The sequence below is a fragment of the Lissotriton vulgaris genome, chromosome 12, assembly GCF_964263255.1.
Source record: "Lissotriton vulgaris chromosome 12, aLisVul1.2, whole genome shotgun sequence".
NCBI lineage: Eukaryota > Metazoa > Chordata > Amphibia > Caudata > Salamandridae > Lissotriton > Lissotriton vulgaris.
This window is the reverse complement of record NC_141700.1, coordinates 726,804,064-726,820,269: the sequence shown is the minus strand read 5'-3', so window position 1 is coordinate 726,820,269 and position 16,206 is coordinate 726,804,064. Positions and strand designations below refer to the sequence as shown.

The 16,206-nt window shown below is 45.7% G+C and overlaps 1 protein-coding gene across 1 annotated transcript in view; it reads left to right on the top strand.

The window, feature by feature from the left end:
• GPC2 (glypican 2) overlaps positions 1-16,206 on the top strand; it is a 74,204-nt gene that overhangs the window by 29,996 nt on the left and 28,002 nt on the right. The window contains exons 2-3 of the mRNA XM_086945988.1: positions 12,109-12,267; positions 12,910-13,220. Coding sequence (XP_086802114.1) covers positions 12,109-12,267; positions 12,910-13,220 — 470 coding nt within the window. The remainder of the gene's footprint in view (positions 1-12,108; positions 12,268-12,909; positions 13,221-16,206) is intronic.

The following is a 16,206-nucleotide window of genomic DNA, read 5'->3' as shown; positions in this document are numbered from 1 at the left end:
AACTTAAAAATTTGGGCCACTGCTTCGGTACACTTTACCTCCCTATTACTTTCCAGAACCGGAATATTATTTGCCATATCTTGTTCATCAAAAAGATTATTGAAACCTATGTTTGTATGAAGAAGCTATTAATTGTCGATCAGCAGGACCGTGTAAAGAAAAGGCATATATTATTGAACACTGGTGCTGTGAAAAGAGTTCTGGCAGCTTCAATTCGTAGGTCATTTAGAATCATTCGCAATTGGAGGAGAGTGTGAGGCAACCCGGAAAAAGTGTAGGATAGCCAGAAAGCTACACTACCCAGTGTTATAAGGGGGGCTCACTGCTTGCATCATTATGTGGTGGTTAAAACTCAGGGTGAGGCTGAGGGAAAACCCTCGTCTCCTGCAGCCAGAAGCTTCATTTCTCTGCCTCCTTTCGAAGCTACGTGTAAGATGGGTGGCGAAGCGGATATCACCCAGGATGGAAGTTCCTTTCCCTAGCCTTATAGTGACAGCTGCAAACAGGTTGGGACCTGAACAGGTTGGCTCCTCAGATTCTGTTCCACCGTGGAGCTGAGAGACAGTGGCCTAGTGAGGATCAAAGGGATGAGGGCTGGTGGCGGTACGAGTAAGTGAGATTAAAATTTCACCAGCAAAGTACACAACTTTTGCTCTTCGTGGCATTGGGAAATGTGTATATTTGATGTTGGGCGAAGCTTTCCAGCTAAAAAGAAATTGCAGGAACATTTTGAGTCTAAAAACCTTTTTGATGTTCATTTCTCACACGAACAGCAGGTTTTGTTGTGCTTTTCCCTCCAGTTCTATTACTAGAATTTTGTATTTACCCTCACAGTTTAATAAAGTCCACAAAGTTTAAAATAAACTGCAAGGTTGGAGTGGTCAAAATTTCACATCTTGATCACCCGTTTTTTTTAACTCAGTAGATGTTACCATAGGGTACTGAATGATCTCTTTGGAAAGAGCTTGAGAAGTGTTGTCTTCTGCAGCTATCAAGTCCTCTTTGATTAGGCAGAAGTGCCTTTAGCATGGTAGGTTGTGTGCCTTTGTTAGGTACCTTTCTACTATTTGCATTGTTCTGTAGTACTTTTGAATTCAGGATGTCCTTTCGTATTCTGTGATTCTCGTTAATCTGCGTCAGTGTTATCCGTTATTATTGTCTTTGGTTGTGTTTCTTATTGTTTGATGTCGGCTTGTGGCCAACAAGTTTACAACTGACCAGTGTTTTGCTTCGTAATAGATTATGATGAAAAGTGCTGGCAACATCAAATTATGTGTGGAGCCGTATGTGCACACTTATTGGATTGGGGTGGCTGTTACATCTTTCGCGATTGTTGTGTGCATGTGGGAGTTGTACATTTTAATTGGCATCTTCTGGATGGTTGATAGGTAGATTGGTTAGAAGATTTGGATGGTGTGCTGTTTAGCAGTGAAAACTTTGCCAACTATACGGATAGTGCTTATTTAGGACATGATGGTTACAGAGGTTGTTTCTGATATGTATGATTGGTGTAGGTTGAGGCATGACATCTGTGTGCCTGCTGCTTGTGATCTCGTTCCTCCAGGTAGGCGAGTTGATCTTGTCATCGGAAAAAAACTTTTATTTAGTCATACATTTATAAGGAATGCAATTTTTTTAAAAATATTTGTAGTAATGATTTTTAGGTTGAGCTTTTGATCTCTTGTATGTACTTTAGTATACACTTCTGTGTGGGCTTAAACTCTACCCACTGCTTTTCATTTGTTTGTTTCAGTGTCCTTTAAAACCTTTATAAATCATTGCTTGCTAGTGGTCAGTCCTGCCTCTTTGTCCCTCCATTTGTCTTTGTTTCCTTCCACCGGAGCAGGAACTAAGTACTGCATCATTACGCTTTGGTTGCTTTTCTGTACTTTGGGGGACTCTTTTTCTTAGTTTCCTGCTGGTGTTTGGGAAGCTTCCCTTTCATTTTCATAGCATTCTCGCTCTGAGCTTAGCTTCTCTCCAATGCTGTTTCTGTAAACAGGACTGTAAATCATGCTGTTATCTCGGTCATATTTTCTCAGCATTCAAAGGCCGAGATTGAATGCCAGAAGGCGCCTGTTCATGCCCCACCGCCTCATCGCTGCTTGCCTCTCCTGACATATCAAACTTTTAGTCACATTTTTACTTTTATTTTTTTCTTAACAATAAACATGTTAAGCATACCGCAGAGAGTCAAACTCAGTTCCCCAGTTTAAAAGTCAGCCGCTCTAGCCGTTACCCCACAGCCCCATTGATCGGACTGATGTAGCAGCCATCTTAATGTTTTGTCAATAACTCCGTGCTGCAAAGTCGGTGCGGTGCGTCCACTGAGACACTAGTGTACATAGGAATGCAGCACGAGAACCAGGAAACAAAGTGCCGGCAAACACGTAGACTCTGAAGAGGGGCACAGTGGCCCACTTGTTGGATTGGGGTGGCTGTTATGTCTTTTACAATTGTTGTGTGCATGTGGGAGTTGTAAATTGAAATTGACATCTTCTGGGTGGTTGGTAGTTAGATTAGTTAGAAGATATGGATGATGTGCTGTTTAGGTGTGAACATTTTGTCAACTAAACGTGTAGTGCTTATTTAGGACATGATGGTTCCAGATGTTGTTTCTGATGTGTACGATTGGTGTAGGTTGAGGCATGACATCTATGTGCCTTCTGCCTACTATCTCATTCCTCCAGGTAGGCGAGTTGATCCTGCATACATTAAAAACCTTTTTATTTGTCCTACATTTACAAGGAATGCAATTTTCGAAAAACTATCGTAGGAATGAATTCTTTCATCTAATTGTACTTGATGTCCAAAGAGCCAGCCTTAGGCGACAGAAGATAGAATGCTTCTGCAAGAGGGTGAGGAGTGAGTGATTATCACACCAGAAGAGCAGAGAGGCCAGTAACATCAGCAGTGGGCAGTGGAGAAGGTGGACTTTATAAGCTAATACAAGGCCACCCCCGATGAGGGGTAGACTCCCCAATGCACTGCTTGAAAATGACACAGAGGTCTAAAGATTTGAATTCCACTTCATATAAAAGTTCAATCCACAAGATTCACTGATTCTTCGTATTTTTAATGAATATACATTCTGCTCCATGTATAAGTCATCATGTTCCAAACATTGGTAATAGATATCATCCACAGAATTAAATTTCAATAATCAACGATCCCGCTAGGGGTCGCGTAACTAGTTAGCATGGAGGAGTCTCGTTCGTTATCGGAATTAACCAGACAAATCGCTCCACCAATATACGCTGACCGGCGCAGACAGCGTTCATCCCTGGTTGCACGCAACACATCGTTACCTGTTGTAACTACAGATCACCTTCAGCTGTGCAAATACCTCCTTCATTATCTTTGGAATTTTTAAGCTGTCTAGTAGGAATTTCCTGAGTTGGGGAGCTGTGAAGCAGTATTTTCCGAACTTTCAAGGGATTTCTTCAGCCCGCGGAGGAGGCAGCAGGACACACCCAAGGATAGCAGTGCGTGCAATCTCCCACTGTAGTTCTGGCGAAGAGCTGAATTAACACAGTCCTGGAGCCTTCCTCTTCCTGTGCACGCACTCTACAGGTGGACTCAGTCTCACCAGGCACACCAACCATCTACCTAGTCAGTCTGACCATGCTCATACAGTCTGTGGAGCCACCCTTCTCTCACTGGGGAAAAACTAAGTAATCCTGTCCCATTGGACTCCGTATAGCTCGGCCACCCAAGGAAGTAAACATGGGCATGCACAGCACACAGACACCCGACCATCTTCATATGGTCACCCATTGCTGTGTTGTCTGTTACCAAGAGTAATTAGTGTGCATTAAGTTTCAGCGAGGAACGAAAGAAGGCATAGAAGAATCACTAAATCAATCGTAATTAAGGATAGTTTAAATTCAGAGACAGCCTTTTTCTTTGAGTTGATTTGTTTACACCGCAAGCGTAAATATTGACAAGCACTGGGGTAGTTGTCTTCATATATACTCTGCGACTTAATTTCATATTTAATGTTCTTACTATTTGTATTCTTGTTTTTAGAGTTCCATTGATCTACAAACCATCCCGGGTGTATACGCCTGCTTTCTGCTAGATGCCCCTCTGCCTTCAATCTCAATGCATAGATTCATTTACCTGCTCCTATCAGCATGCTACTCATCTATCCACATATTCAACCACCATACTGGTCATCACCAGCCCGCCCTCTGTCCATGGATTCAGGCGTCCTACTCAGAGTCTCTTATTATCTTATTCATGATCGCTCATTGTGGACATCTGGAGCTTTCTTGGAAACCTAGTGTAGTCCCAAAATGTATATTTAAATACATTTATACAAACTGGGGAGGGGGTCACACTTCCTCATCCATTGGTCTGTTCTGCTGTCATTCTTATTTACTTCTGCCCACTACATCATACAGCATGGGCCAGTGGTTTAGAGCACTTCACCCAATGTCTGTCTTGACCTGTGACAGCATTTTTTCGGATCACATATGCCCACCCGTCTTAAAAAGAGCGTACTTCCGTACCATGGCTGGCATGTCTGGGCTGTTGGCCACTGCTTTATTTTTGCTACGTTTTTTTCATAATTAAAAACATGCATGTTATGCCCAGACCTATTGGCTTTGCCAGTGCTTGTTAACTTTGCAGAGTTGTGTAATTTAACTCATTTTGCAGGATCTCAATTTACAGTGTTTTAACTCTGTATGGTTTTAACATATTCGGTTTCAACCCACTTTTGGCTGCGCTGGGTGCCACAGTGCGAAAATTGTGTAATTATCTATTTAATTATTTTAATTTTATATTGTGTTTATTAGACAAGTTAGGGTGTGAACAAAAGCACAACAAGCATTTGCAATGCAATAGGTCTCGCATTTGCGAGAGTTTGAGCTATTGGCATTGTAAATTACAATGCCTTTCATTTATGTTTTGAAAACCTGCAAGCGGTGCGTAAACACTCACTTTGTACTTATAGTCTTTGCTTACGAGAAGCAAGGCTATCAGTATCTGTTTACATTTAGTTTCACTGTGTGTACATTTATTTTCAGAATAACCACTGTGTAAAAGATTGCCAATGTAGTTCCATTGTATGCAGATGTATCTTATATAAAGATCCTGAAAATCAGGCATTGATCTGGGTCTCCTAGACATATGTTGAATAATTCAGTAGAGAACACAAGGGCTTTTTGATAATCTGTAAGAAACAGATTGGTAGGATGTCATAATCAGGACTCTACTTGTAGTTTAGACACACTTTTGTAGCAGCTTGTAGTTCTTGATGTAGGAGTTGTTGATTTTCTTCGGTCTAGAAATATCAGGAGTGCTCCTTTCCCAATATTTAAATTGGTCTCATTAGAGATTGTTCTTAGCGGGGCCTTCCATTTTTACAGCCTCCTCAACGCCTGTACCTGCCCTCTTAACTTGCAGGCATCAAAACAGATCTATGATTGCTATTCAAAACACATTCTGTATGACTGTGTGAAGGATGGCGGCTGTCATGGTGGCAACTGATTTGAGATTATTCTGTGCCCAGCCCATCAGTTTGATTTCATCGGGCAGCGCTGGCATTACAACAACGGTATATTATATACACTTGTCACATTTTAGCGGGGTCAACGTTTGCTTCTAGCTGAGCAGTGGCGGATGTCTAACCGTTGTTAAGGTCATTTTCTGTCTCCTGAGCTGTGGTGATCTCTTTATCTACCCCTACCCTACTCCTGCATACAACCCATCAATCCTGCATTATTTGTTCTGAGTGCTTTTCCACTGTCTTTACATCTTTCTTGAGGTTCTCTACAGTTTTCTCAGAGCATGCAAAACTAGTGAGTCTTGCTGGGAAGGCTTTGCGTTTCTTGACTCCTCCATCTCCTTTGCACATCCAACTCATATGTTTTCTTCACATCTCGACTTTTACTTAGTTTATTTTTGAGTGGCTTTTATATTTTATGGTTACACACCAGACCTGGTGAACATCTCGACAAAGCTTCAGGTCCATCACCATGAAGTTTTTCAGTAGCATTGTTGGGGGTTCTAGAAACTGTCTTCCTTCTGTGGTCAGGAAGCCTCCAGAGATCCCCACACTTGCACCTCTCTCTGGGTTATAACTTATCACTGGGGCACAGCTACAGCCTTGCACCTCGTCCTGTGCTGGATCCAGAGCTTACTTTGTAAAAATAGAAGTACAGGGCCCCCACAGTTGTTCTGAGGAACTCCCCAACAATGCTATGGGATGATTGGATTACCATACACCAAGACATTCTCATCATGCCTATTTTTTCCACCTCTCTTCACTTCCTGTCTTTGTCTCACTCTTACAGGTTCTTTTTCACCCCTGTTTTCTGCTTCTTTATTGATTTCCTACCTTTTTATTACTCCTATCTCTCTTTTCTGCCATTCTCTATTTTTTGTGGGTCAAAGTCTGATTATAAAAACTAAGAGGTTGATTTAGACTTTGGTGGACAGTGTAATGTGTTGCGAACGTGACAGAGTACCTTGTCCATCATACAGATGCCCTCCGTCTAATTTAAAAACTAGCGGACCGCCAGCTTTCTGCTGGTAACCAGACGAGGACACCATAGACGGAAAGCTACTTCTGATGGAGTCGCGGACGTCAGAGTAAAGCTATCCCATTGCCCGCTCTAATTAGAGTGGACTGTCTTATGGGATTTTTAATGTCCATCACCGGAAAGAAAAACATGGCAGTAGAGGACAGAACATTTTTTTTTGACCGCCACACCCTCGCTGAAAACTCCTAGGGTGTTGGGGTCATTTGTTTTTCCTTTTTCAAAAACAAACTCCAGCTTTTGGGTCCCTCTGTACCTTGGTGGAATAAGGATGGACATCTAGGCCAAAAACAGTCTACAAGATATGATCATTACTTGGATAATTTTATCGCCTAGGCACTGATTAGGTTTTAGCTTCATGCTTCACTGGAGTTTAATAACCCCAAAACTAGTCTTTGTCCATTCAAGTCTCTTATCAGGATGTACAGGTATATCTATAGATGCTTTCCCAAAGGAAGCATTAAGGTATCTGAACATTGTTCTGTAATAGAAGAAAGGGAACTAGTATCAGGTTCTCTCTCTCTCTCTCTCTCTTTCTCTCTCTCTCTCTCTCTCGCTCTCTCTCATAGCTCTGGGTTCTTGCCTGGTCCTTCTACATACACACATGACTGTAAACAGAAGAATAAAGAATATCCATCCGGATTCAGTCTCCCAGTGCCGGGGCTTCCAGAGGATGTTCCCCTCTTGGTTTTTTATAGGCCGGATGCGCCCCGTTCTCCTGGTATCCCCGCTCACTGGTGATTGACTTCTGAGCACCTGATTACACACCTGACACCCATTCACTGCTTTTCCCTCCTTCTGATTGGCTACTTGCTGAGATATGCCCACCCTTTAAAATGGCGCTCTACACCTCTGGTCATAATGTTCTGGGCATTTAGCGGCCTCAGCATTGCTTCGGGAAGAATGTCCCGCTTTCTCCAATGAAAAGACTGCGGTACCTGATGTGGGAGCAAACCGAGACACAACCTCAAGTCTCAGCTTCTTGCCCTTTGTGTCAGCCCCAGTCCATGTCTCAGTGAAAGGGTTTCACCACCCTGCCATCTCCAAGATGTCTTCCCCTTGGCACATGCTGTACAAGGGCCTGTGATCAGTGTTGCAGCAATTTATCCCAGGCTTCTACGACAGAAGGTGATATGATGACTGAAAGAAGAGGGGGGAGGTCTCTCTTTACCTTACACCCTGTACCATCCAATGATGCCAATGCCCCCCACCTGTAAACTCTGGCACTCATTCTGCACTGAGTGCTTTCCCTGGAGCTTGTGAAGCTAATTTCCAATAGTTCTAGGAATCCAAAGGGCTGGGTGGTGGTCTGTCTTGGTTGGAAGAACATTCCAGTCTTCTAATACCTATGTGTGCGAAGACTTTGCATTTGGGGCAGAGATTTCGCACGCAAATAGATAGGACAGGCGGAGGCGGAAACCTCAGCGCATAGTTTGTGAATAGCAATTTGCAGTATGTTTGTAGTACTATTGAAGTTCTGCAAACCATACTAGAAGTTGCAGTTTGAGAAGAGGCTCGAGAGGACTACACTGCCTGCATTTCTTCAACCCTACCCCTCGGGCACATTGACATTGTTTGGGGGGCATGCACTTCATGCATTTCTCAGGTGCTCTCATCTCCTGGCACTTGCATAGTCTGCAGCACCTTCAACCTTGTACCGGAAGCAGCCACACCCCGGCCTTGGTCCTCGCCAGCCCTCTGAGACCACGGCCCTAAAGTGCTCACGATCACTGACGGCTCTCGGCACACATACAGCATGGACACCATCAGACTGCAGACTAAACAGTGTAAAAAAAACAAAGCAGCTGCCCGTTTCCATATATGCACCAAGGATCTGAAAGAGCATCCCGTACCCAACAGGACCACCTTAATGCTGCTTCAATTTAGGAAAGGCTTCAAGACTCGCCTCTCTAAAGAACACTACATCACAATGCATCAACTGTCCAAAGACCCGCTTCCTCTTCTACCACTCGTTGACTTTATGCTTGTCTTTGACCTTGTACAGCGCGCCGCTGCCTTTTGGCTAAGTTTGCGCTGGAGAAATACTGCATACATACAAACAAACATACATGTATGTCTGTACATTTCTCACGATTCAGAAAAGGGGGTGGTGATGGACAGAGTTTCTGAATTAAGCAGAATACTCCTACCCAGTCAACAGATCAGGGCTTGATCAATCACCGTTTTTTAGCTCACTGCACCATCCCAGCTCAGAACCTGGCTACATGCAAATTAGTCTGTCCCTGTCCCAGTGCATCATGGGTACAGGGCAAACCAAACTACCAAGCCAATTCTTTCACTGGGAAGGAAACAAGCTTCCGGGGACCGGTTTCTGGCATTACAGCCGTCATTGGCCCATTTCTCACAGCTCTCCGCTGCGAACAAGGCCTTTCTGGCTCTCTTAGTCCTTGGCCTCACAAGGCCTCCAACTCTCTAACCTCCGCAGGGCGTGTATGTAGTCCCTGCACCTCTCCTGCAGGACCAGCAAAACTCTAGTGCCCACTACCTTACACCACCTGCACTGTCAACAATGTGTCCTGCCTCCAAAGTTAGGTATATTACAAACACACCAACACACTGTTCACTTAAAACCCTGTGTCTCAGACTTCACACTGCCGGACCATGAGCTTTCTTCAGTCATCGGCGGTGTTCTCAGGCTTCCAGAGTTCCCAGTGACACTGTCTTGCACATGTATGCACCACCCCTGTGCTTGATTTTCGCTCAGTTAACCTGCCCCGGAGAGGCAAGACTGGGAGGATTGTAACAGGGGGGCAATTTCCATGGAAACTTTGTCCCTTTTCCCCGCAGGCTTTATACACAAGACAGAGGATTTTGAGTTTTATTTTCTGCTTTTCCAGGAGCAGTTTCGAAGTGGGTGTTATGTGGTTGGTTTTCCTCATTTGATGGATTTATTTTGCATCTGTATTTTTTTATTTCATTTTTATGGGGGCTACTGTGGCACTATTTCAGAGGACTAGGAGGGACGAGAAGTTGGTATGGCAGAAAACTTTCACTGTCCTAGTGATCTTTAGTTGGAGGCTGGTGTTTTTCCAACTCCAGTGACCTGCAGTGTGATGGGAGATCTAAGTCAGATATACCACTGAGGCCTTCTTCCCTCGTTGCTGGTCTCATTTACACTCCCAGGGCCTGTGTACCTCCTGAGTCACCCACGACTGGAATTTCTCACCACTGTCATTTCCAGAAATGTGTCTGTTGCCAGGGAATTTTTTGTGCTCATGAGTTCGGTTTATTGTTAGACGTCTGTTCTCCGAGCTCTAAATCAATGTGGAGCCTGGGTTGGATTTGGAAATTAGCTGAAGTTTTTTCAAGTAAGTCTGGACTCGAGTATTACACTTTTCTAATTGTTGCCATTGCTACTTAATGAAAAACCGCCCCCACCTCAGTGTATCTTGCTTCTTGATTAGCGTCAAATTATTAGCTCTCTCGAATACTGGCTAACTAATCTTTCTCCGCAACAGTGCTTAATTTGTAAAAACATAAGTGCCAGGGTCGTCGTCAGGCCGCCTCGGCAGTTTGCATCATCTACCCCTGTTCCTTCTGCCAGTTCCAAATGCTTTGACTCCATCTCCCTCCATTCCAGCCCCCCCATGGCCGGTGTAGTATTGCCAGAGCCTCCTCTGTCTTGTGGCTCCCTAGCTCCTCTGTTCGCCTCCAAGTGTCAGCGCTCGCCCCAGCCAGCCTTGCTAGATGAAACCCCTTCCAGGCACCAAAGCAGCCTCCAAACCCTGTCCTGGGTTTCTTCTGCCAGCCCTCACTGCACCCTTTCTGCATGCCAACAGGCATCTCTTCTTGCTCCCCCATCTGAGCTGACGGCAGAGGATGCCAGGTCTCCACCTCTTCACCACACAGTAACAGCATGTTCTGCGCTCATGAACCACAAGCCAGCGAGGGCACTGCTCCTTGTATGCTTCAACTCCTTCGAGTTATCGCTGTGCAAATCAGCACTGCCTGGCCCCAGCTCTCCTTGGCGGTCTGTTTTTCTCTTTCGAACCACAGTGGCATAACACAAAATGATGCCCCCCTTGCAGAATGGGCCCAGTGGGGGCCCCTGAGCGGTTTGGCCCCTCTACACCGCAGGGGCCTGCTAGGGTAAAGCAGAGTGGATTTCCCAAGCGTTTAACTATTTCTTATTCCATGTCATTGCACGCACTCTGCAAGGCGTGCAATGGGACGGCTTAGAGGGTTAGGGGCCCTCTTCAAAATAAGAAAACCTAGGGGCCACCCTGAAATGAGGGGCCTCCCTTATGCCCCCGGTGGACCAGTGCCGTCATTGTCCCACTGGTTGTCCTACAGCACCAGATTGTGCCCTAGAACTTGGCCCTCTCCACTGCCCCCCACAACCTATGCCCCTCATAGAAGGCGCTTTCAAAAACCCTTCTGTGATGGTCTCCCCGTAACCTGGGTGGGCACCAGCTTAGAGAGTTGCATTCCCAGCTGTCGTCTTACATCTAGGGCTTCGTTATCATTCTTTTCTGTAGAGGAAAGATGTGTTTTTTTTTACCTTTGCTTGTTTTGTGTCTCGTAACCAACTGGATTACTTTAGTGTAATCTTGGTAAGTCATGGCTCCGAAGAGCACATAGAAATCACATTTGTCCAGCTCCTTTCATGATCACACCCTCACTAATCCAAATTGACTAAAATGGGACCCTCTATGAACAACAGGTCGTGCTGTGCTCTTTGCAAGGTTTGACCAAAAGCAGTATCAAGCCTCTTGGTTTGAATCCAGCAACATCTCAGTCGAAAACAATGTGATGTACAAACAGCTTCAGCCGCTGCAGGAGCACCTGATAACATTGGGCCGTTAGCGACAAGGGATTTTGCAGAGGCGTGTCAGGTGTAGAAAACGTCATCTTGTGCTCCATTTGTGGCAATGTTATTGCCTCCATAGTATGGTGAACAAGGGTATCCCAATATTGGAACCTGGGGTGAAATAGTATTTTAGAAGACAAAGGTTACTATGTGGCCAAAATGGTCCAAGAGGAGGACGTCAGGGTTGCGTCAGAAATGAGAACACTAGGTCTGAGTTAGGATAGGCAAGTAATGCCAGCGGGAGCAATGAAATGTGTAGTCAGGGACATCTTCAAATCAGAATAACATTTGTCATTTATTTACAACAATATGCAAACAATAGTTCAGGTGCTCATATAAAAAAGTGACAAGCGTGATGTGGGAAGTGAGGGTGACTTTTAAAATATATGCGTCACATTGACAACACACAAGGGAATATGGAGTTTTTGTTGTAGGGGGTTGACGGCGTTTCCATCTCAGTGACTTGAGATCATCTTCAGGTCATAGCATATGTGAGCAAGCTGAATCTATAAGAAACATTACATAGTTTGTTAGCGTCACCGCTCCCTGTCATCTGAATATACTGAAAACAGAAAGATCTTCCTTGTTGGCCTCTCAGGGTGGTTTTTATCTAGTCTGACTGTTCTTGGTGCCGATAATGCTGGCAGAGGTCCTACTTTTCTTGAGTTGATGAATGTTTGTGCTTGAAGCATGGTCCTCACACTGCATTTTCTTCTCTGCCTCCTCCAGGTGAGCACCTGCGCATCTGTCCTCAGGACTACACCTGCTGCGCTAGCGAGACGGAGGAGCGCCTCAACTGGCAGAGCGAGATGGACTTCAAGGCGCTGGTGGAGGACAGCAGCAGCTTCCTCCTCACTGTATTCACAGAGCGTCACCGCAAGTTTCACGGTGAGGGGGACACAGCTTTAGCGCCTGTCACTCAGTGGGGGAGTGAGGGGTGGAGTGTGCTCAGCGACAGCATAAAATGTCTGGAAAGTGGGCAATATCTGCTTTATCCTGCTCCTGAAACCATATGTTTCAGAGGCAGAGGGCATGGGTTAGGTGTGCTTAGGGAATAAAGGAAGGGGACCATGTCTTACTGTAGAAGCAGGTGCACAAGGGATGGCCCTGCTATGTCAGGCCAGAGCCTTAGATGAACGGATAATCTGATTAGCAGCGCTCCTTTCTGAAGCCTAAGACTGTTAAATCTTCAAAGCTTGAGGGATGGCTCAGATGTCTGAGGCCTGAGCCTCTGAGCTTTGTATAATCTGAAGAGAAGTTCTTCTGTCTGAGGCCAAAGTCTGTAAGATTACAATAGTCCAAGTGACAAACTTTTAATATTTGCGACATGAGGATTATCAATGATGCTTGTTGTTTGGGCTCCGTTTTACGTCAGATAAATGTCCGTTTTGGCCCTTCTGCCTGCCTCATTGCCCTTTGTACCTGCTTGAAAGTTCCCTTTCTCTCTCCACCTGCAGATTGTTTTTCCTACCCTTCAGACCATCCAGATGTTCTCTAACTCCCTGTCCCATGCCCTCCTCCTCTTTGCAGAGTTCTTCCGCGAGCTGATCTACATCTCAGAGAAGTCCATGAGCCAGATGTTCACGCAGACCTACGGGCGCCTGTACACGCAGAACGCCCAGGTCTTCGACGAGCTCTTCAAGGAGCTGCACCAATACTACCTGGGGGGGAAGGTGCACCTGGAGGACACCCTGGGGGACTTCTGGACCCGCCTCCTGGAGCGCATGTTCCAGCTCGTCAACCCCCAGTACCAGTTCACAGAGGACTACCTGGAGTGCGTCAGCAAGCACTCCGAGCAGCTGCGCCCTTTTGGGGACGTACCGCGCAGGCTGAAGGTCCAGGTGAGGACAACGCTTACTTGCACTCTAGGGTCATAAACATAAAGATAGGGCCGGTTGTTTTGGGTGATTAAGATGCCAGTGACCCATACTTTGAAAATATTGAGTCAATGCTTATAACGTGAGTGAGCCCACTAAACACAGAGGCCCGCTGTCTCAGATCCACAGCGATTAGTAATTTGCTCTCTCTGCGGTTAAAACTTCTAAGCAGTGCAAATTAAGATTGTAAGGCCTGATGTATCAAGCTAAATTGCGATCACAAACGCTGAAATTAGCAGAATAAAGGTGAGCCCACTGAAGCGATTCTTGTTTTCTGAGTGTGATTGGACAAGAAGAATTGTATTGGAGGACAAGGCAGTTCCAGACAATCCCTCCAGTTCATCAACTTTTACCAGAAATATTCTATTGGCCACCAAGAGGCTGCAGAGAGTGTGAGGAGTTTTTAGTCACCTTTTTTGTCTTTGTCCGTAAGGGCGGAAATAGAGTCTCTGATATTGACTAAGTCTGATTCTTTGTCTTTGGAGTGACTAAATCTTGACTGGTGATCATGGAGGTGGTTTCTCTTTTCCATATCTTCATACAGGTTTCTTGTAACTTCCCTTTCCAAGAGCTTGCTTGGATATGACTTGTTAGAGATTAGTCAGTACATTTGCAGGATGTTTGTTTCAAAACCGGGGTGATGAGGCATGTTGTAGAGGGCCAGCAACTGCTCCGTGGAAAAGAAAGTTGTTTATTACATTATTGATACATCGAATAAGAAGGTAAAAAAATGTTTGATACATTCAGCCAGGCATAGATCAGTTGTTTAGTTAGATGCTTGAGTCATGGATTGCTACGTCCCACATGGCCTCGGTTTCCAGCTAACTAAAAGTTTTAAAAGTGTCTTGAGTAGAGGTGGAATGGTTAGTTAGTAGCAAGATAGTGAAGCACTGTTAGAGAATGTAATACCAATGCATCAGAGGACATCTAGGAGATCTTTGGAATATTGTTTTTTTCTGTATACAGAATTGTATTGGTTTGCGTCATCCATAAAAACATTAGAAGTCCAGGACAAAAGACCAAGTTACACAGAGACCCACATATGTTGTACATTAATATCTATTCAGTTACGAATATGACCGTGTTTTCACATTTAACTGTATAATACGAATCATCACTTGGAATTCTGCCCCTCACTTCAACAATCTTTTAGCCTCACCACCTCTATCCCCCCCGAACTCCTGCCTCTGCCTAACGTTCTCAGTTGGGTATAGTTTAATGGACCCACTCAACGGATAGCTATAGTGAGCTTCGCCGCAGCCACCCATTCGACACACATTGCTTATTGGTCTAGGAAGTCAAGACGTTATAGTCTTCCGAGTCATGTGCAGACATAAGCTTTCTGGGCTTCTCAGCTAGCTCCGCTCTATTCTACCATCCTACAAAGGAACATCTTTACGCCCTCATGGCAAGGATCGATCCTCGTCCTAATCTTCAAAGGAGGAGATAAAAAATACCCAGGCAACTATCGGTTGGTTGCCTTAATCGACAACAAAGCAAAGTATTTCGTAGGGATACTGCTAAACTCCCTACGGGCATGGGCCGAAGCATGTTCTATAATTCCACCAAACCAAACCGGATTCACAAGCAATACTGGCACTACGGTCAATAATCTTATGGCACTTTCCCTTTTAATCGACCAGGCAGAGATCAGTACTAGCCCCATTTATATGGGGTTTTTAGATTATAAATCGACTTTTGACAAGGTCAACAGGCCACAGCTGTGGCAGAAGCTTTCCTTATTGAACATTCCAAACAGCTTATTGAGAGCTGTGCAGCTTTTGCATCAGGGCACGTGGGTCAGGATCAAGATTGGAGACCGCTCAAGACTGTCACAACAAATTTCGACAACGAAAGGTTTCAAGCAAGGGTGCGATCTGAAAGAGACACGTTAGTGATAGATTCCTTACCTTAGAATATCCCCAGGCATCAGACTGGATCTGGAAAGTTTTGCTAGCAGTACCCCTGCCCGTCAGTAGGTGGCGTCCTGCGGCTCCGCGTCCGTCGCTGGCGTCGCTGGCGTCGTTAGCGCCAAGATGACATCACGGAGACTAATTAGGCGCCACCCATGCGCGCTGACGTCCGTTCTTTCTTTTTCCGCGCCAGCAGGCTCAGATCCGGATAGAGCACGTACCTTAGTCACTTTTTGACTACTCTTTTGAGACATTTTTCCCCCCTCTTTTCTCCTGGTGCACGTAGGGATGCAGGTATTGCCTCAGTGTCCTGAGGAAGTTCAGGTTGTTCTTTTCCAAGCAGTGGCTGAGGGGCAGGATATGGCTAAGTTCGCCATTCGGTGTGGTTTGGACACCGCTGACTCGTTGGGCAGGGCGATTTCTACGACTGGTGCTGCGTCGCAAGGCCTGGTTGCGTTCTAGTGGGTTCTCGCACGATGTCCAGAGTTCGCCCAGGGACATGCCCTTTGATGGCACTCGCCTGTTTGTCGAAAAGGCTGACAGTACACTGGAGCGTTTTTAGTACTTGAGGGCCACTGCCTAGTCCATGGGCCTTTCTGCCAAGAGCCAGGCCTCTCCTGGTTTTCGTTCCTTTCGTGGCCACGGCATGGGCGCCCAGGCAATTTCCTCCAGCAAGCCTGTGCAGAACTAGCCTCAGCGCGGACGTCTGGGAATTAGCGTGGGGGTCAGTCCACCTCCGCCCCTGCTGCTTCTACCTCCAAACCTTCCTAATCCGAGCTTTATGGAGCACCCCACGCCGGTGGGTGGCAGAGTCCACCTCCACCTCCCCCACTGGCGTGATATCACATCAGACAAGTGGGCGTTGCAGATTATCCGGGGGGGTTACTCCCTTCCCTTTCAGTACTTCCCTCCAGGCATGCCACCTCGGTACCATCGCAAGGGGGGGGGATCACTTGGCGCTTCTCCAGCAGGAAGTCACAGCCCTCTTGGCCAAGGGGGCCATCGAGTGCGTTCCCGGGCCGGAAGTAGGGAGTGGT